Below are 23,121 nucleotides of genomic sequence, written 5' to 3'. Positions count from 1 at the left end.
ACTAATCACCAACGTGCTTACAACATCTACTTCTGAAGATGATAATAAAATCAGCAAAACATTTATACTGGGAGGCTGGGCAGCAAACGTAATAATATGCTATAAACTGTCCGTTAAAGAGGGAATGTGGGCATGTCAGACATACACAAAGCAATACTTTATGAGAAATGTTGTCAACTAGGTCACCCTTCTTGGGTCATGTTTATAGCAGAAAAAAGCAGCTGGATTTACAGCTAATTATTCCTGGTTTGGCGAAGACCACTGCTTGCTACCACTGAATTCCAAGATGAATCACACTTGCATTTCTGAATTAATGTCAAGAATCAAATTCTCAGCAACATTCAGCCGTTCAGCTCCCACGCTTTTTCTGGACGTCTTCCTGTTGTTGATGTTTATGCTTGTCAAATGGTCAAGTTAAATTACTATTCCAGTGTCTTTCCTGAATTAATTGAAATGTGATAGAGAATTAAGGAAGACTCACAGAAACTCTTAGGTCCCAGAAAAAGCAAGCCAAAACTACTTTGTGGGATGGCCCTTCGGTTACCTTCCATACATCCCAACCAGAGTGGCATGGTGGATAGCACCGCTGCCTAACAGCTCCACAAAACTGGCTCAAAAAGTACTGTACTGCTGCATCCAAAAAATGTGCATGCGAGCTTAAAAAGCATATTTAACTGGCCTTATATATATGTTTGAGTGCATTCTGCAATGGACCAAAATGCCATTAAGAGCGGATTCCTTGTGTCAAAAGCTAACGTCATAAGCGTTGGCTCACCACAACCCGTAATATAAAAAACAAATTTGTTCTTTATTTTGCCTTATTCAGGAATTCCAAAGAACATCTGGCACAGAGAATTGCAGATTGTCAAAGCAAAACTGTTGAAGCTTGTTCAACGGTTATAAAAAGGAGTTTTTAAAAATAAGCCATCAACCAACTTTTAAATTTGCTTAATTCAGTTCTGGGTTGAAGCACACCGGAGCCTATACCAGCAGCATCAGGTGCAAGGCAGGGACCAACCATGAACTGGTGTACAAGTTTACCTCAATTTTACTATACTAACTTCCTCACACTGAGCCAATTTAAACCTGTCATTCACCCAACCTGCATATCTTTAGATATAACAGAAAAACAGAGTAAACCAAAAAAAGGAAAAAAAACACACAGACACACACAGAAATGAGGAGGCTGTGCAAACTCCACATAGGTAATGTCAGAGCCAGAATTTGAATCCATGACTGTACAGCAGCAGTGCTACAACACATGTCCCCATTAGACAGGCTTCTACCTCTGTGCACCTTTCAAGATATTCATTTATAATAAAACAATGCACCATGGAAGAGAGATCTACATACATATATACACATATACATATATACACACACACACACATATATATAATATACACCCACAAATTTACATGCACTCTCACTTTACATACATCTATACAATATATTTTTATTCAGTCAGTTTATAAAGCTCCCCAAGATCATAATGCAGGTAAATGCTTGCATTAAGTCAAATAAGGTAAGCCAAAAGCACATTAACATCAGCTAAAAGAATTGAATTGTGCTATGGATATATGGTAATACACTTGAAATTCTAAATACCAAAACTACCGAATTTGCCCCTCCATCTATTTTCCGAGCACACTTTATCATGCTTATGTATATAGTGTGCCTTTTCAAAGATTCACTTCTCTGTGTTAAATGCTGTTTAAAACAGTAAATTACTTGTTTAATCCAGGCAAAGAGGTGTTCCCAAGCCACTTGATTTTATATTCATCTGGTTTTTCAGGTTTATACTCTATTGTCAAAATTTCTGACAATGAAAGAAAACGCCATCCAACACGCAGAGCACAGTGCTACCATGCAAACCAAAAAAGTGTACACTCCTTACCTTGCCACATAGCTCAGGATGTGGGCTCGTATCACCATGCCGGCCTTCCTCCGCGCCTCCTCCCTTGCCTTCTCCAGCTTCTGCTCCAATGCCTCCTTCAGAAATACCTGCAAAATACGCAACAGCAGGTGATCTCAGACTTGGGCATCTAGAAACAAGTGGGGTGTTGCTCAAATGTAAAGGTGATACGGTCAGGTAGCCCAGTTCTCAACTGCCAGTGCACTTAGCCAGCCTGCTTTTACTGAACTCCCTGCTCAAGTGATATGTAGTCAGGGAGAAGAGAATTCAGACAGGGAAGGGAAAAAAAAAAAAAAAAAAAGGAAAATGGTTGTGAATGGCTCTGGTTCAAAGCACAAGCCACTCCCCTCCTGGCACAATGAGACAGCCACACTTTAACTCTTTCCTGGCAGCAAGAGTATATGCTAAGCACTGAAGTATCTCTGACTAGCTGTCTGCTTCCAGTTCACTTAAGACACAATGTTTAAAATAACTGTTGAACTTGCCCTGGTTTATACAGGTCTCTGGGTATTTTAATTTATTTTTGCATAGTGACCTTTATTGTGGCCTTGCACAAAGTCCTTGTACAATTTTACTAGAAGAAAATGGAAGCAAAAAATGGAAAAAGCCAGTTAAAACATCTTTCAGTGCACACATTTATGTCTGACATATACGGAAAACCTCTGACAGTTAATAATGTTGGACTCTGGGTAGCTTTGATCACAGATGTGCAGGCACAATTAACTACTAGAACTGTACTTTGTCTGGGATCAGTAAAGATTTAAAATATTTTCTTGTTCTAAGGTGCAAAGTAGCCATATGTTTACATACCTCACACATTGTCATTAACTTACATACTACTATTAGGGTCTTTAAGAACTGTAGAGGGATTTGTAGTGAAGGTTATTTTGTGCTCTATTCTAACTATATACCTAACCCATCTCTGGGTTGCAGGAGCCTGGAACCTTTCTTGCCAGCAATCAACTTTGAATGAGGCAACCACAATCAATGTGTTGCCAATTAACCTGATGCACATATTTTCGAAATGTGTAAAGAAAATGTGAAAAGAATGGCAAGAAAATATGCACACTTCACATAGATTGCACAAGAGCCAAGAGTAAAGCTCATGTATGTGGATCTCTGAGGAATCTGGCAAATGTGTTGGAGCTTTGAGACTGCTAGAGTGAAGTGTGCTACACAAAAATAAACTGAAATGAATTTGATCTGGAGCTACGTAGTGGCATAGAGGTTAGCACTGTGCTCTCACAAAACTAGGACACTGGGATTTGGAGATTGTTGGTCAGATCACTCTAGTTTACACATTCTGTCAAGTTGCAGTTGCTTCCTTGAGATACTCTCACATCTCTAGTTTCAAAAACATACGTGCCTTAGGTTGACTGATAACTTTAAACTAGCCTATTGTGAATGAGTACGACCTGTGATGTACTGGCACTCCACCACGAGTAGATACATGCCTTGTATGTGATGTGGCCAGTGAATTAATAAACTGAACAACCACCCTCTAAATCACAGCATCCCTCTTTGCCTTCTATTTAAAGCAGCACAAGTTAGAATCAGAGAATTAACAGTATGGAGAATATTAAGCATTACAGCTTATATCGATATATATCAAGAATAGCTTATATCAAGAGTATCAAGCATTTTCTGTGGTGTGCTCGTCAGCACAACTTGGTATCTGATTTTAGAAATGAATGTGCTTATTAAAAGTTTCAACAGTTCAGATGGGAGCCCGGGATTCCCAGACATTTTTCATTCCCGGGAATGAAACTGCTGTAATTCCCGGGAAACCGGGAATGGCCAAGTTCACATATATACCGTGTAAAAGTGTAAAAATCGATCAAGAAATAACAGAGTTATAGTTGAAAACTGAAGACTTCATTGACATCTGTCAGACAACAGCTTTGAACAGCAACTTGAAATTGCAATGTGTCAGTCTGTTGCATCCGCATTATCTGTGCCAAAAAACTTGCAATCACAGAATGATAACAAGAAACTGGATGCATCACAGCAACGGCAAGCGCGGGCGTTGTTTACAAGTGTATCTGTATCTATATGTGATGACTTTGCTGCCTACTTCAGTGGAGGCAAAGCATGCTTTCTCAGCGGCTGGCGTACTTTGCACAAAGTACGCTCTCGCCTGGACGACAGCACGGTGGACAAGTTATGCTTTCTACGCTTTTCTTACCGCAACTAACTAGATCAGGGGTGCCCACAGTTTTTCGGCTTGCAAGCTACTTTTAAAATGACCAGGTCGAAATGATCCGAAATGATACACACATACACACACACACACACACACACACATTATATACACAGTGGGATGCAAAAGTTTGGGCAATCTTGTTAATTGTCATTATTTTCCAGTATAAATCGTTGGTTGTTACGATAAAAAATGTCAGATAAATATATCATATAGGAGACACACACAGTGATATTTGAGAAGTGAAATGAAGTTTATTGGATTTATAGAAAGTGTGCAATAATTGTTAAAACAAAATCAGGAAGGTGCAAAAATTTGGGCACCACAAAAAAGAAATGAAATCAATATTTAGTAGATACGTCTTTTGCAGAAATTACAGCCTCTAAACACTTCCTGTAGGTTCCAATGAGAGTCTGGATTGTGGTTGAAGGTATTTTGGACCATTCCTCTTTACAAAACATCTCTAGTTCATTCAGGTTTGATGGCTTCAGAGCATAGACAGCACTCTTTAACTCACACCACAGATTTTCAATTATATTCAGGTCTGGGGACTGAGATGGCCATTCCAGAACGTTGTAATTGTTCCTCTGCATGAATGCCTTAGTGGATTTTGAGCAGTGTTTCGGGTCGTTGTCTTGTTGAAAGATCCAGCCCCGGCGCAGCTTCAGCTTTGTCACTGATTCCTGGACATTGGTCTCCAGAATCTGCTGATACTGAGTGGAATCCATGCGTCCCTCGACTTTGACAAGATTCCCAGTCCCTGCACTGGCCACACAGCATGATGGAACCAACACCATATTTTAGTGTAGGTAGCAGGTGTTTTTCTTGGAATGCTGTGTTCTTTTTCCTCCATGCATAACGCCCCTTGTTATGCCCAAATAACTCAATTTTAGTTTCATCAGTCCACAGCACCTTATTCCAAAATGAAGCAGGCTTGTCCAAATGTGCTTGAGCATACCTCAAGCGGCTCTGCTCTGGGCGGAGAAAAGGCTTCCTCTGCATCACTTTCGCATACAGCATCTCCTTGTGTGAAGTGTGCCGAATGGTTGAACGATGCACAGTGACTCCATCTGCTGCAAGATGATGTTTTAGGTCTTTGGTGCTGGTGTGTGGGTTGACTCTGACTGTTCTCACCATTCGTCGCTTCTGTCTATCCGAAATCTTTCTTGGTCTGCCACTTCGAGCCTTAACTTGAACTGAGCCTGTAGTCTTCCATATCCTCAATATGTTCCTAACTGTGGAAACAGAAAGCTAAAATCTCTGGGAAAGATTTCTGTATCCTTCCCCTAAACCATGATGGTAAACAGTCTTTGTCTTCAGGTCATTTGAGAGTTGTTTTGTGACCCCCATGTTGCTACTCTTCAGAGAAAATCTTACAATTGACCCCCTTAAATACTCTCTCATTATAGGATTCACCTGTGTATGTAGGTCAGGGGTCACTGAGCTTACCAAGCCATTTTGAGTTCCAATAATTAGTTCTAAAAGTTTTGGAATCAATAAAATGACAACAGTGCCCAAATTTATGCACCTGCCTGATTTTGTTTGAACAATTATTGCACACTTTCTGTAAATCCAATAAACTTTATTTCACTTCTCAAATATCACTGTGTGTGTCTCCTATATGATATATTTAACTGACATTTTTTATCGAAACAACCAACGATTTACACAGGAAAATAATGACTATTAACAAGGTTGCCCAAACTTTTGCACCCCACTATATATATATATATATATATATATATATATATATATACATACACACACATACTGGGGCGTGTCCAGAGGGGAATGCTGGGAACCACCTGGAGCATATAAAAGGGGCAGTCTCCCTTCATTCAAGGCTGGAGTCGGGTGGAAGCAGGATGAGGCAGGAACAGAAAGTGTGGAGGCGGCCCAAAGAAAAGGCATTGTCTGTTGGCCAGGACTGAGTCGGGGTTTATGTGGCACTGTTGAAATTTAAATATTGCAAATAATAAACGTGTGGTGGTAATGAACAACATGTCCGCCTGTCTGTGTCCGGGCCGGGACCACAATATATATTTTAATATATTGATTTTTTATTCTTTTGCATGTTTGTCACACAAAATGTTTCTGATCATCAACTACATTTAACCATTAGTCAAATATAACACAAGTAAACACAAAATGCAGTTTTTAAATGATGGTTTTTATTATTTAGGGAGAAAAAGAAATCCAAACCTACATGGCCTTGTGTGAAAAAGTAATTGCCCCCTGAACCTAATAACTGGTTGGGCCACCCTTAGCAGCAATAACTGCAATCAAGCGTTTGCGATAACTTGCAATGAGTCTTTTACAGCGCTCTGGAGGAATTTTGGCCCACTCATCTTTGCAGAATTGTTGTAATTCAGCTTTATTTGAGGGTTTTCTAGCATGAACCGCCTTTTTAAGGTCATGCCATAGCATCTCAATTGGATTCAGGTCAGGACTTTGACTAGGTCACTCCAAAGTCTTTATTTTGTTTTTCTTCAGCCATTCAGAGGTGGATTTGCTGGTGTGTTTTGGGTCATTGTCCTGTTGCAGCACCCAAGATCGCTTCAGCTTGAGTTGACGAACAGATGGCCGGACATTCTCCTTCAGGATTTTTTGGTAGACAGTAGAATTCATGGTTCCATCTATCACAGCAAGCCTTCCAGGTCCTGAAGCAGCAAAACAACCCCAGACCATCACACTACCACCACCATATTTTACTGTTGGTATGATGTTCTTTTTCTGAAATGCTGTGTTCCTTTTACGCCAGATGTAACGGGACATTTGCCTTCCAAAAAGTTCAACATTTGTCTCATCAGTCCACAAGTTATTTTCCCAAAAATCTTGGCAATCATTGAGATGTTTCTTAGCAAAATTGAGACGAGACCTAATGTTCTTTTTGCTTAACAGTGGTTTGTGTCTTGGAAATCTGCCATGCAGGCCGTTTTTGCCCAGTCTCTTTCTTATGGTGGAGTCGTGAAGGGAAGGTTCACGACTGTGGATAATGGCTCTCACTGTGGTTCCCAAAGTCCCAAAGCTTTAGAAATGGCTTTATAACCTTTACCAGACTGATAGATCTCAATTACTTCTGTTCTCATTTTTTCCTGAATTTCTTTGGATCTTGGCATGATGTCTAGCTTTTGAGGTGCTTTTGGTCTATTTCTGTGTGTCAGGCAGCTCCCATTTAAGTGATTTCTTGATTGAAACAGGTGTGGCAGTAATCAGGCCTGGGGGTGGCTACGGAAATTGAACTCAGGTGTGATACACCACAGTTAGGTTATTTTTTAACAAGGGGGCAATTACTTTTTCACACAGGGCCATGTAGGTTTGGATTTTTTCTCCCTAAATAATAAAACCATCATTTAAAACTGCATTTTGTGTTTACTTGTGTTATATTTGACTAATGGTTAAATGTGTTTGATGATCAGAAACATTTTGTGTGACAAACATGAAAAAGAATAAGAAATCAGGAAGGGGGCAAATAGTTTTTGACACCACTGTATGTATGTGTGTGTGTGTATTTATATATATATATGTGTATATATGTGTATATATATGTGTATATATATATATATATATATATATATATATATATATATATAAATATATGTGTGTGTGTGTGCATTTAACTTCCATTCCTACCAAAGATATTTCTGTCGACTAAATAAAAATTCCTACTATTTAAAATTTAAATAGAACATGAACAGATACGATAGTTCATAATATCCACGCAGACTTGCACGTAAAGAGCAGGAGTCATCCGTTTCAAACAAACAGCGTATTGCACTGATATGAAATAGCCTGCCCATTTAATTATTTAGGAATGGATAAATAAATTAAGATTTTGTACAAATAATGTTTTTCATTTTCTTCCTTGATGGATTCGCACCCCAAAGAGTGTGTGTGTATATATATATAATATATATATGAGGTGTGGCAGAAAAGTAATGAGACTGGCAACACTGCAAGCGATCTGGCAATGCTGCGCTGTTGTCCTTGATAGAGCATGTGTATCAGTACCCTCCCATAGCTCAGTGCGAGTTTTCAACACCTTCTGTTAACTACGTGATTTTTGTGACTGCTACTAGTGAAGTTGTGTTTTTGGTTGTGCGTCACGCAAAATGGAACAGCGGAATTTGGAGCAATGTTGTGCCATTAAACGGCAAGTGTGACGTTTGAAAAGTTAAAACAGGCCTATGGGGAACATTCTTTATCCCGAGCTCAAGTTTTTCGCTGGCACAAATCATTTTTGGAAGGCAGAAAACACGTTGAAGATGAACACCGTTCAGGGAGGACTTCAACTTCGAAAACCAATGAAAACATCGAGCGTGTGAACACTCTTGTGAGATCAGACCGTCGTTTAACATTAAGAATGTTGAGTGAAAAATTAAATTTGAACAGATTTACCGTTCATCAAATTTTGACTGAACATTTGCACATGCGAAAAGTCTGTGCCAAAATGGTGCCGAAAAACTGCCCTCTCCATAACAGAATTTTTGACCTCAAAAGGCATTCCTGTGGTTCCCCAGCCCCCTTATTCACCTGACCTCAGACTGACTGACTGACTCATTACTAATTCTCCAACTTTCCGAGTAGGTAGAAGGCTGAAATTTGGCAGGCTTATTCCTTACAGCTTACTTACAAAAGTTAAGCAGGTTTCATTTCGAAATTCTACACATAACGGTTATAACGGTCGAAAACGTCCGCCATGTTGAACTTTCTTATTTATGGCTCCATCTTCACGAAATTTGGTAGGCAGCTTCCCTGTGCTAACCAAAACCAATATACATACTTATTTCAGTGGTTTGATGCCACTGTTGGCCGCCAGATTGAACTTTTCAATGGTCTTTGTTACTTATGGGACCATCTTCAAGAAATTTGGTACGCGGGTTCCCAACGCTAACTGAATCCTGCTTACGTACATACATACGTCCATAGCCTGCAGCTCGGTCACTGTGTGAGGCGGCGTTGGGATAGGGGACCCCACGTTGTCGGCTGCCTGCCTATATAAGGCCGTCTTTCGCTCTGGTCTCTACATTCTCTTCCTTGCTTCACCACGGGATTCACGTCTTCCTGCTGATAACTACAGCCTTTTTATTTAATCGACGGCTTCTCCGCTGTTTTATTGTTCGTTTATTACGATTATAGTTATTGTGTAGGTATTTTAGACTTACTTTACATTGTTAAGGCACCCATTTCCGTTATCATTCCAACCATACCCCCATTAACATGTCTATCGAGGTGATCACCATCGATCAAAGAACTGACACTTACCGAGTGGTTTCCATGCCCGGAGATGGCACCTACCTTTTCCGATCTCTGTGTTACATATTGCACGGCCATATCAGGCTCACTCTTGATATCTGGAGGAACATTGTGTCTTATGTATTGAATGACTGGGACAGGTTCAAGGTGTGGACTGATGACGGTACAAGAGATAATTACTCTACACAGGAGCACTATAAAAGAGTGAAATGCTTAAGCCCTTCACCTATGGTTCTGCATGTGAGTTGATGGCTTCTGCTGAATTGTTTAGTTGTCGCTTTCAAGTGTACCAAATTGGCCAAATATTTTACACCTTTCAACAACCGCCAATGCCTCTTAAACATCTTAGGTTCACAGGTGACTATTTGAGTAATGGACACTTTGATGTTTATGGATGTTTAAACTCTCAAAAGCTGGATGTGACGTTATCGATGAAACCGGTTGTATGCTTACAACGCTTGACAGTTGCCGAATGTCACTTCAACACAAGTCCTGCAAATACTGTCGTAATTGAAGCAAACCATGAAACTCAAACCGATTATGACCGCAGCAATCCAAGCTGTGAGATTTGAAACGAGATTACTGTTCACATGGCGAACTGTACGTTGCATGCTCAATAGTAAGCTCAGCGCACAGCTTGGTCATATTACAACCTTGAGTCCCATGAGTCTTCTTGGGAAAGATGCAACAAATTTTTCATACATGGATTTGGGTATCCTCTGCCATTCCTCCTTGCAGATCCTCTCCAGTTCTGTCAGGTTGGATGGTAAACGGTGGACAGCCATTTTTAGGTCTCTCCAGAGAAGCTCAATTGGGTTTAAGTCTAAGGCTCTGGCTGGGCCATTCAAGAACAGTCACAGAGTTGTTGCGAAGCCACTCCTTCGTTATTTTAGCTGTGTGCTTAGGGTCATTGTCTTGTTGGAAGGCAAAACTTCGGCCCAGTCTGAGGTCCTTAGCACTCTGGAGAAGGTTTTTGTCCAGGATATCCCTGTACTTGGTCGCAATTATCTTTCCCTCGATTACAACCAGTTGTCCTGTCCCTGCAGCTGAAAAACACCCCCACAGCATTATGCTGCCACCGCCATGCTTCACTGTGGGGACTGCATTGGACACCGCCGTGGAATTGCCCTTTTTCTAGGTTGCCGTTGGATCCTTCTTTGATCCGCGTGGCCAGAACGTTCCTTAGCTCAGCTGTCTTAACGATTCTCTTGCAGTCTGTGACTCGACGTGGATTTGCCTTTTTACTTTTCGAATCAAGACAAAGAGAAGCACGTAGACAGAGGTTCAAATTGCTGCGTACCACAACTAACCAGACACAGGGGTTTATATACCCTAAGGATACGTTTTGGACGTGACCGAAACAAGAGATAAAGGGGTGCTTACATGAGACACATGGGGTGTATTGTATTCAAATGTTTATTATGGGACCTACGTGCTTTACGCGAGTTTCATAGACTTTTATAGTACCACTGTGAGTGTGGGACATGACTGACAGGTGTGTTAATAAATGACAAGATGAAGGGGGAGCACAGTTCAACAAATAACAGTCTCAACTAACAAGATGTGGGACAGAACAATACATACATACACCCATACATACATACATACACACACACACTGCGTATACTTTATTCATAAAATATATGTTGTCGCACTTTGCATAACTGAATAACCTTTATGGCACAATAATTCAAAACATGTATGGTCACTATAGTATTTGGATTTAATAATCTTCATGTGAGAAAAGGTTGACTCGCATAAATAAGTAGAGCCGAATAATTCAGTCAAGAAGCTTTTGAATTCAGCTGAGTGAAAAATGACGGCTGTCCGATTAACTGCGATTTTAGCTCCCTCTCTTTTCTCTTTCTCAGATCGCTTTTCGGAAGGAAGTCAGTTTTGTAGTTTTTATGAACAGTTCACAAGTGCCTTTCCAGATTTTCCTTCTTTGGAATAGCAATGATAGATTGACAGATCAAACAAACACACTTCAATTGTGACATTGTGAGAGAAAAAAATCCTCTTCTAATTCCACATAAAGCCCATACCCTCCCCAAACAATTTTTCTTAAATCCCTTCTTTAGTCGATATAAATTGGAAGGCTAACTAGATCACAGTCGGAGTTTTTGCAGTAGCTCACGCGTTTGATCGTGCGTGCAGGATGACCAGTGTGTTAGAAGAAAGGAGATCTCAGACTGGCCATCCTGTATGTCAATCATGTGGCAAATGCTATAGGGAGGATATATGATGGACTAACGTTTAAAAAAAATTTTTTTTGAATGCAAAGCGATCTACCTGCACTACCTTTGCGATCTACCGGTCGATCACGATCGACGCATTGGGCGCCTCTGAACTAGATACATGTACTTGTATGACAGCATGAACTGGTTAGTCTTTTATTGGTGTCAACATATTGCAGTAGTTTTATTAAAAATAAGTGTCGGTCGTTCAAAAACCGTTCACATGTGAGATGCCCGTGCACTCTGTCACCCCCGGGAATGACATGCAGGATTCCCAAATTCCCGGGAATGGATTCCCTAATCAGGAGTGTTAAGGAAAAACATTTAAACTGTTAACCTGTACATTCTTAAATTTATGGCTCAAATGATTACAGAGAGAGTTAATACACTGTATATCTGTTTTACTTCAGTGCTACAAGAAGAAATGCATTCATGATCATCATGACGTTAACTACAGAAGACATTAACTACTTTGACCTGATACACTGCACAGAACTAATCCAGCAGACACATACATGGATGTAATACAGGTAAATGTGCCCACCCCAACATGACCCAGTCACACATGACAGACATCATGTCACGTTTTGCTCAAGTTTGACCAATAAAGAGAGGCTAAGTGACTTCTTTGGGGCCAGTCGGTGAAGGAATATAAACCTGAAAACTTGCGTTTAGAAGTCACTAGATCATTATTTTTTAACCAGAAACCTTTATTACAGAATGTCAGTAAAGAAGTATAAAGATCATGGAAAATGACGTTTTAAGGCGACCAGCAGTCTCCATACAAAAGTCTAATTACCATGACAAGAGGTTTTGTGATGTCTAGAAGTTAATAATATAATTAATACTACAGATACACAACTAATACTACTAAAATACTAAACTAAAAACATTACCAAAATTCTCCCTTCACTGTGATGACACAAAAATTCCTTCAGTGTTCCTCAGCCCATAGGTGCTGCTAGTGCAGCAGCCTGGTTTTACTTTATTAATTTTGGATTATTCTGTCATTGAAAATTAAGGAATCGTAGAGTTTGTAACATTTAAGAGCAAATTGTTTCCTGATAATCTAAATGTAGTCTTCACCAGTCACCACGAGGCATAGGAGAAGTTAAATGGTAATCCCCTAATGACCAGTAAAGTTAACAAGTAATGAACACACACATCTATAAGCAAACCACAAAAACTGCATATATTTTTTTTATGCCCAGAAAAATTATTAATATAACATTTATTTATATAGCACATTTTCATACAAACAATGTAGCTCAAAATGCTTTACAAGACGTCAATGAGAAAGTTGCATGAACATAAAAACAAAAGAGATTAGGTAATAATATTAAAGAGGAAGTAACAAAAAAGGTAAGGTCAGATATTCAAAAACAAAAAAAACTCCACACCACAACTGTGCATTGTGTCACACCCTGTGTGTTTAACCAATCAGATAATTGCACAAACAAACAAGTAGTAAAGCATCAAATGACCAAGTCCACTTCAGGTCAGATAGACGATCTGGAATAAGACTAATCCATTAAAATTAATCAATGCAGTTTTACAGTGCTGAGGAGCTGGATCCTATCCTGACAGCACAGGCCACATAGCAGGAACAAGCCCTAGACAGTTTGCCAGCCCATCAAAGGGAACACACAGCAGTGTTAGAATAACCAAGGCCAATTAGCTCATCTTTCTGTTGTGCTAGTTTGTTCTATAAAAAGTAGAATCCATGCAGTATTGTTTGTTAAGATCTTAGCAATTATTGAATTCTTTTAGACTTTGATGTCACTCAGCTCTTCTGACATAGCTCAAGTACTCTGAAATGTGATTGTACACAAATTCGGTTTGCAAGAAAGTTAGTGCTTGTGCCCTACATAGAAAGGAAAGTTGTAGTCATCAACTATAAAGTCACTAAAACTAAAATAATGCTTCTAAGTTGCGGCACTGCAGAATAAGACACTAGGAGGCACATTTCCCAAAAAAAAAATAAAACTGGGGGCATCATCATTATTTATGCTAATGCGAAGACAAGAAATGTAAAGAACAGTCCTAAAGACCTATGGGATTTTTTAAAATTTCCTCAGAGTGTCGTGGTGGACAATTTAAGACCTTCTATTAGCATAACCAGCATTTGAGGATGTGAGAAGAAAACAACAGCACCTGGTTGAAAAATTAACACTAAAGTCACAAGCAGGGGCCGATGTACTATCAAACTAATGAAGCTTTAGCTGGCCCCAGAAGTGACTTTAGTCAACATTGCTTAAAAATTCTGGGTGTCAACTGTATCAAAAGGTTTTGTTTTTTTTTTAATATTATTAATATAGTGCAACTCAATACAAAATAATAGTAACAATGAGAAAAAAAGGTTATTAAAGTATCATGTAGGCTAGTCGTAAACTAAAAAGATTTAGTGGTTTAATTGGGGAAAAAAAAAAATTGTGGTGTTCTGTTGTGGAACAACCCCATTGAAGAAGATAACAGACCAGACCTCGTTGATGGTTGCGAAGGGGCCCCCATAAGAATTCAAAGCTTCATGGCCCCAAAAACATAGATTCGCCACTGCATAAATTTCACATTGAATGGACACGGCATTCAAATTCAGGGCAAAGGACCCCAGAAATAATAAAATTAAAACACTGGCCTCAAATGAGTAAGTCTGCCCAGCGATGGACAGAAGTGCTATCCAGGGCTGGTTCTTTCATTGCACATAGCACTACCAGAATTATCTGTAGTAGACAGGTTCAATAATGGGTGGATGGATAGATGGGTTAATTTCCCAATTGCAATTTTCAACAGATGCTATCTGGTAGGATGGCATATTGGTTAGTGCTGCTGATTCAGTGATCTAGTGCTCAAGGTTCAAATATTTCACACTGGCATTGCCTGTGAGGACTGTGTACATTTGCCTGGTATCCACAATGTTTCTCCTCCAAATATATTTTTTTTATTCTAATGCCCCTATCGACTTGCTTGTTGTATAATTGGCTTTGGGACTTTGTGTGAGAGGGTCCTGCGAAGGTCTGGCACCTTGTCCAGAGTTGTTAGCTGGCACTGTGATAAGCCACATGGTGCTGAATTGAATTAAGTGGGTTTGAGAACATATGTACTGTATGTACTGTATGTATGGATTTTAGCAGCTCCTCTTATTTTGACAGAAGAAGAGCACTAAAAGTACTGAGAGGAATACATTTAAGAATACATTTACATTTATTCATTAGTTTGAAAAAGAAAGGACTTTTTTTATTAATTAAAAACATTCAAAGCAGAATGTATGTTGCACTGCACAGTACATTTTAGTTCTCTTATAAAATGATCATATTCTTTAGTGTAATTTGCCCATATCTTGGATGTTTATTTCAGCTAAGCCCATCTTTCACTCGAACACAAAGCAGAAGAGTGCTTTTGAACCTCTCAGTTTGAGTCTCAGAAGATGTTACTACAATCCCAATGTGCAGCTGCGGTAATGCTATGTAGTTCTCAAGTTTCCTTGTCCACATCCTTCCCATGTGCCACACAGTCCAGGACACACAACTAGGGAATGTGTTTCCTCTTGGAACAATCAGGCCGAACAGAATTACTTTTAGATGGTTTCAACAAAGGAAGTATCACCCCCACCGCTCACTGTTTGGCATAAACGCAGAACACGTCAGTGTTTGTCACACATCGGAAGTGGGGGGTTTCTTTAACAAACTTAATCATTTCATACAGTAATTAATTGAACTCTTATAGTACACATATGAGCGGACCTTCACAGATGGAAACACCTAATTATAATTTAGAACAGGCTAACTGCTGTACTTCTGGCAAGGAACAAACTGCCTTCTTAATATCATGTTTATGCACTATCTTTGGGCCGGCACAACTGGTTGAAGTCAGTTGTGCAATATAATTTAGCCAGTAATTTTAAAATACCTATTCTTATTTTTAAAGTATACTTAAACAAGTCCTCTGGTCCCTGTTCTGGTTTTTCTTAATAAGAACATAAGAAATTTGACAAATGAGAAACCATTCAGTCAATTAAGCCTGTTTGTTTAGCTAATAGCTGAGCTGTCACAATATCTCATCCAGACTCTTTTTAAAGATTGACATGTAGTTGAAGCAGAAATCTTCACAATGTATTTTGTTCCAGAGTCCCACACCTTTTTGCACACTTAAGCATCAACTACTTCATATTTCTAAATATTTAAATTGCATAGATGCACATTTGAGTACCTTATGACAACTGGGTCACCACTATTTTGGTGGACAATGAAAAGATGCCATAGGCATCAACAGCCTTGAGAGTTAGTGCAATTCTAGTTGTAATTTTTTTTTTTTTTTAAATGACAAAATATTGTAATGGGCCTGAAATGCAGTTTGTATAGTTTTGGTGTGGCGGAAGCTAACAGCCTTCATGACAGCATTTGGTAAGGCAGGCACTGGATGAGACACCAGTCTGTAGCATGGCATACTGATGCACAATACCTCTTTTCACATTGAACTAATTCAGATTAACTAAATGTTAGTTAATAACATACTACACATGCTTGACCATTGGATGTTGCAAGAGAGATGAGTATACCAGAGAATATCCACACAGTAACAACATTTCAACTCCATACATTGACTGGATAGGGAATAAAACCTAAGCCCCTGACAAAGAAGCTTTTCAGTGTGCAAAAAAAAAAAGCTTCATGTCACACACATCTTTTCTAAACATTTTTAGCTTTGCAATACTGTTCTAGAGATGTAACCAAATTAAATAGAGGAGGTTGATTCTACATCGACTTCCTGGATCCTGCTTTGCATATGATATATCTACAAACATTTATAGTAATTGAGGGAAAAAGTGCTTTTAGTAAATATTAGACGTTTGTTTGATTTATTTATTTATTTTTCGGCCACTGACCTTTATTTTGCTGGTTTACAATTGTATCAAATACTGCCCTTAAGGTTAAAGAGTAGAATTATGTTTACTCTTGGTTTATTATGTGTAGGTGTTATCCAGTAAGCTTGCATGGACTGGGTGTTGGGCAAGGTCATGGGGTCCAGTGGCTGTGGGGCATCTGTTGGTGAAGAAAGCTTCACTGATCTTGACTTTGCTGATGATGCGGTGATCTTTGTAGAGTCAATGGAGGCTCTGACCGGGGCTCTTGAGAGACTGTACAGTGTCCTGCATAAAAACTAAGACCCAGGCCTTTAATGACCTCTTGGGCACAGCAATCAGCAGTGTGTCTGTTTGCAGAGAGACTGTCGACCTTGTCGAGAGGTTTACTTAACTCGGCAGTGACGTTCATGTTTCTGGTGACTCCTCCTATGAAGTCAATTAGACAGATTGGGAGAGCATGGGGGCTCATGAGGTCACTGGAAAGGGGTGTGTGGGGCGCTCCCGAGATCTATGCAAAAGGACAAAAGTCCAAGTCTTTACAGTCCTGGTGCTTCATGTCTTGATATATGGTTGCGAGACATTGATGCTATACAGTGACCGGAGATGAAGACTGGACTCCTTTGGTACTATGTCTCTTCACAGAATCCTTGGGTACTGCTGGTTTGGCTTTATGTCGAATGAGCGGTTGCTCATAGAGTGACAAATGAGGAAGCATCAGTTACAGAACTATGGCCATGTGGCTCGGTTCCCCGAAGGTGGTCCGGCTTGTAGGATCTTCATTGTTGAGGACCCAAGTGGCTGGACCAGGCCAAGGGGACGCCCACTTAACACCTGGCTTCAGGAGATGGAGATTGGGACTGGACCTCGTGTCTGCCTGGGGGGTTGCCAACTAGGATCCCAAGCAGTTTTGTTGTGTGGTGGGTGCATTACATGTTAGTCAGGTATACAAATAACATCACTGTACTCTATGTGACAAAACTATTATTACTAGCACCACCTTAGATTTGACCTCTACCTAGTTTGTAATGGAAAAAGTTTGGATAATGACAGGCCTACAGAAAGTCCGCTTTGGAGTCAGGATCAGACATCTCATGTAGGACGGATGACTGATACAGGACAATTGAAATAAAAGCACTGTTTTGTCAGCTGTGTTGTATTTTGTATATTCTCTCCAGTTCTTTTCAAAAGGTTACAGTTCCAGTAATGGGCATCTCTTCTTGCCTCTGGAGCTTCTGGCTTCCAGCAGACTTTTTCAAAAGCTCAGAGGGGAGAGCCAAGAGGTAATCTGAAGGCTACTTTATGTCTGCAACGCCAGGAAACATATGAAACACTGAGAAACAAAAAGTGGGGTGTATTAAATAATTAAGTTTTCATCTGATAGCACTATGATCAAGTACCTAAGTAGCTCTGTTTCACACAGTTGTTTATCTGAAAACAATAAAGACAAAGAGCTAAAGCAAGAAGTAAAAACAGAAAGGATTCAGAACTGGTTTGAAATCTGCTGCAATGGGCAGTGTTCGATCTCTCTCTCAAATAAGACCAATGAATGGTCTGCTCTTGTAGCATGTCATGGCGTTTACAGGTATTGTATAATACAGAGTCCTGGCTAAAAACTTATATACTTGACTCGATTTCAATGGTGAATGGACTTCATGTTATTCAAGTTGACAGACACCAAGGAAAAAAAGAGGAGAGAGTCTAGTTGTCGATATGATTGATTAATGGTGTAAAGGGTGCATATTATAGTTAAAACTAAAATTGGAAGTCCAGCTATTGAAATTCTGGAATTCAATTTATATAGTCAGCCCAGTAAGAGAAGTTAAATCACCCTTAATAATGTTTATATTTTTTATTCTGCAAATGGGGATTTAACAACAGAAATGATTGACTTTGTTGCCAACACTATAAGGAAGACCAATTCTGACCATGCAATTGTTATAATATGTGGTCACATTAACTATATTACTTCTGAAGGACCAGTGACATACTTTTATCTGGATGTGTCATGTTCCCCTCAAGGAAACAAGCTCAACCTGCTCTCTTCCAGTGTAAAAGATGCCTTTAAGTGTAAACATACGGCAAACTTTAGGCAGATCTGACCACAATCTGATCCATCTTAATCACACCTATATGGCTATTATTAGACAGCAAACAGTTATCACCAGAATAGTGAGAAAGTGGAGTCTGAAGGCTGAAGTGTCTCTGAATGACTGCTTCCAAAGGACAGACTGGGAAATGAGGTCTGAGTTATATGAGGATGATATTGAAGGACTCAGTCACTGCATCACAGACAACATTAACGTCTGTGTTGACACTATTATACCCTTAAAAACAGCATGCAGCTTTCCATGACTTTTCAAACACAAAACATTATTTCATTTTGAGATTTGGGCCTATAACTATATTCGCCAAAACAACAACTGGTACAACATGAACATATTTTAGCTTCCACAGTTCGTATTTCGGGATTAAAAGAAAATACAGTTTAATTAAATTTATTTTAATTTTAAGACGTTTAATTAAAATTCTCTGATATTTTTCTTGTTAGAGATCGTAAAATTTCAGCAGTTGCAAGTAATACTGAGGTTACACTTCATGAATGTTAGGTTATGAAAAGTATTATAGATGGCATGGTGGCTCAGATGTTACCACTGCTACTGCCAATATCTCAAGGAGACAACATCTGTGTGCATGTTCAAGTGTTCAAGTGAGTTTTTTCAAATGGATTTCAAATCCAAAAGACTTGAGTTAGTTTTATTAGTAAACTAGCAAAATACCCGCGCTTCGCAGCGGCGAAGTACTGCCTTAAAATTTTTATTAAGAAGAAAATTAAACCTTTTTAAACTGAGGGAAAATATACCAATAATTATTTGTTAAGAATCTCTTTGTGTACCACATTGTGAGTTCAGCCCTCCGGTTGTAATATGACCAAGCTGTGCGCAGAGCTTACTCTTAAGCATGCAACGTACAGTTGGCCATGTGAACAGTAACCTTGATTCAAATCTCAAAGCTTGGATTGCTGCTGTCATAATCGGTTTGAGTTTCATGGTTTGTTTCAATTACGACAGTATTTGTAGCACTTGTGCTGAAGAGACATTCGGCATCTGTCAAGCGTTGCAAGTATACAACCAGTTTCATCGATAACTTCACATCCAGCTTTTGAGAGTTTAAACATTCATAAACATCAAGGTGTCTACTACTGAAATCGTCACCTGTGAATCGAAGATGTTTAAGAGGCATTGGCGGTTGTACAAAGGTATAAAATATTTGGCCATTTCGGTACACTTGAAAGCGACAGCCTAACAATTCAGCGGCAGCCATCAACTTACATGCAGAACCATAGGTGAAGGGCTTAAGCATTTCACTCTTCTAGTGTTCCTGTGTAGTATAATTACCTCCTGTACCATCATCAGTCCACACCTTGAACCTGTCCCAGTCACTCAATACATAAGACACAATGTTCCTCCGGATATCAAGAGTGAGCCTGATATGGCCGTGCAATATATAACAAAGAGAATGGAAAAGGCAGGTGCCATCTCCGGGCATGGAAACCACTCGATAAAGTGACAGTTCTTTGATCGATGGTGATCATCTCGATAGACATGTTAATGGGAGTATGGTTGGAATGATAAAGGAAATAGGTGCAGGGAGACGTGAATCCCGTGGCGAAGCAAGGAAGGGAATGTAGAGACTGGAAGAAAAGACGGCCTTATATAGGCAGGCAGCCAACAATGTGGGATGCGCTGGGATGGGGAACCCAACGCCGCCTCATACAGTGACCGAGCTGCAGGTAATAGACGTATATACGTACGTAAGTAGGATTCAGTTAGCGTTGGGAACCCGCGTACAAAATTTCTTAAAGATGGGCCCATAAGTAACAAAGACCGTTAAAAAGTTCAATATGGCGGCCGACAGTGGCATCATACCACTGAAATAAGTACCAAATTTCAGCCTGCTACCTACACGGGAAGTTGGAGAATTAGTGACGTTGGAAAGTTCAATATGGCGGCTGACAGTGGCGTCACACCACTGAAATAAGTACGTACATTGGTTTCTGTTAGCGCACGGATGCCGCCTACTAAATTTCGTGAAGATGGGGCCATGAATAAGAAAGTTCAACATGGCGGACGTTGTTGACTGTTATGACCGTTATGTGTAGAATTTCGAAGTGAAACCTGCTTAACTTTTGTAAGTAAGCTGTAAGGAATGAGCCTGCCAAATTTCAGCCTTCTACCTACACGGGAAGTTGGAGAATTAGTGATGTTTGGAAAATTCAATATGGCGGCCGACAGTGGCATCATACTACCGAAATAAGTACGTACATTGGTTTTGGTTAGTGCAGGGAAGCCGCCTACCAAATGTCATGAAGATGGGGCCATAAATAAGAAAGTTCAACATGGCGGATGTTGTCGACCGTTATGACCGTTATGTGTAGAATTTCGAAATGAAACCTGCTTAACTTTTGTAAGTAAGCTGTAAGGAATAAGCCTGCCAAATTTCAGCCTTCTACCTACACGGGAAGTTGGAGAATTAGTGATGAGTGAGTGAGTGAGTCAGTGAGGGCTTTGCCTTTTATTAGTATAGATGTATATTAACTTCAAATGAGTGAGAGTGAAATTAGTTCATCTGTGTGCCTGGTAACAGACTGGCTCCCTGTTTACAGATGGTTTCTACCTTGTGCCTAAAAAGCTTCCTATATATGCTCTATCCCTTGTGCTTGAGAACTAGATAAGCAGGTTAAAAATATGAATATTCAGCATTCCCCATCCTGTACAATCAGCTACAGTTAAAAGCATAACATAATAATATTGAAGGCTGTATATGTCCCATGGAATGCTAAAAATTTGCATCTGTACTTAGGGCTTTACCTATTAATCTCAAAACTTCTGCTTTACTGCTTACGAGAATAGATTCCTTGACCTGAACTTTCCCTTGGGTACAGTGATCACTCATAGTTTCCCCTGGATCCAAATATTTGACAAAATGAATATGCCTTTCAATCATCAATAGAATTGGTTTTCAGCAGAGCGCAGCATAAGAAGCAAAGGTGAGAAGTCAGCATAAAGTAGACAGTAAGCTTTTCTTTTACTACTGCAGTCTTAACAAATGAACACACACTAATTTAATGTGCCACAAACACACAAAAACTCATAATCATGTGTTCCTTGCCTTTTAATTATTGAAAAGCAGCACTGAAAAAAACTCAGAAGAAACTGTAATGTAAACAAACATTATAAAGCACAGTTAGGAAAAAGTCCACCAACTAAAGTTCTAATGCTCTTAAAAAGGTAAATGGTGTGTATTTAGCAGTCTTGGTGTGAAAGTACTTCTATGCATCTCCATCGTGACCTTGTTCAACTTAAGGAACCCAAAGCAGTTAACCATGTTTGTCAACTGTGACCAGGGCATTACTCTCAAAAATCCTTATTAGTCTATCAGCTAAGACTATTGAGATGGGAGTCTCAGAAAACTGTAGCATATTAGGACTCCCATCTTGCTAACAGAGTGGAACATCTGCCAAAGATCCCAGTATGCTTCTCTTTCAGGATCATGAAACTGAGGACCTATTTCTTGATGCTAGAAAGCAAGACTCATTAGTGATCCAGAGCGGGGTTCCACATAAGATCACCAATAATTTCTTTTCAGGTTTGCAATAACTCTGGTGATGGCTAGCAGCAATGATCAATCATCTCACTCACAGCATTTTCTCATAAATCCTGTCTTGGAAACATAAGCCTACAAGTTAATTTATTGACAGCATAACACAAAACAAAATGAAAAGTGCAATGAAGGAGTAAGACACTGCCAAAATTTCTAGTGTGGTAGGTAAATATACCTCAAATTCAACCTCAAATTGTAGAAAAAGATAAAAAGACGACATTGAGAAAAGAATGAAAATGAATGTGGATGTCATGTCCCAAATTACAGATTACCAATGTAATTTATTGAAGTTATAGTTATTGAAGTTAGCTGTATATTTAATTCCAGTGGGCTCATCATCATCCAGTCCTTGTACCAGAGTATGTAATAAAATTGCACAATCACTGTATTTTACTAATCATACCAGTCTCCAAGAGTATAAATGACTATATATTAAGTTGGTTGAGGCTGTTGGCACTAGGACTCACACTTGACAGTGTTGAGACTTCAAAGTTATTTCAGAATATAATAAAACAGAGTTAAAATCCACTTAGAGGATGCCAGAAGAATGTGCAGAACAGGCCAAAGAGTGAGCTTGAATGGGTTAAAATGAGCAACCTTGGATACATTATTAACTGCGACCTGCAGAAAACAAATAAGAGCTGAGTGGGGGAAGCCAGCCACCCCTGACCTCGTAATACAACAATGGAGCTATTTTATAGAAGAACAATCACTGAAGCGTATCCAAATCAGTCAGCTCTAACATTTTGCTGTTAAGGCCTACACTCTGTGCATGTGTGTGTGCACACAAGAGTTCATGCCTGTGCTTGAGGATTCCTTCTCAACTCCTTTCAACGCATGCACGGCTGAACGCAATGTAAAAGAGAAAATGCAGAACAAGTTAAAGTAGCCACGCTCTTCACTAATCTTAAACAAGAACGTGCTCGTCTCTGAATTGCAAAATTAGACATGGCAGCCCATTCTCAATTCATTACACTAAGTACAAGATGTG

At 39.5% G+C, this 23,121-nt stretch overlaps 1 protein-coding gene across 1 annotated transcript in view; it reads right to left on the bottom strand.

The window, feature by feature from the left end:
* Window positions 1-23,121, bottom strand: part of LOC120530629 (unconventional myosin-X-like) — a 388,518-nt gene that overhangs the window by 134,247 nt on the left and 231,150 nt on the right. The window contains exon 21 of the mRNA XM_039755051.1: window positions 1,898-2,004. Coding sequence (XP_039610985.1) covers window positions 1,898-2,004 — 107 coding nt within the window. The remainder of the gene's footprint in view (window positions 1-1,897; window positions 2,005-23,121) is intronic.

Source organism: Polypterus senegalus, chromosome 6 (assembly GCF_016835505.1).
Source record: "Polypterus senegalus isolate Bchr_013 chromosome 6, ASM1683550v1, whole genome shotgun sequence".
Lineage (NCBI taxonomy): Eukaryota > Metazoa > Chordata > Cladistia > Polypteriformes > Polypteridae > Polypterus > Polypterus senegalus.
This window is presented reverse-complemented; position numbering and strand designations above follow the sequence as displayed.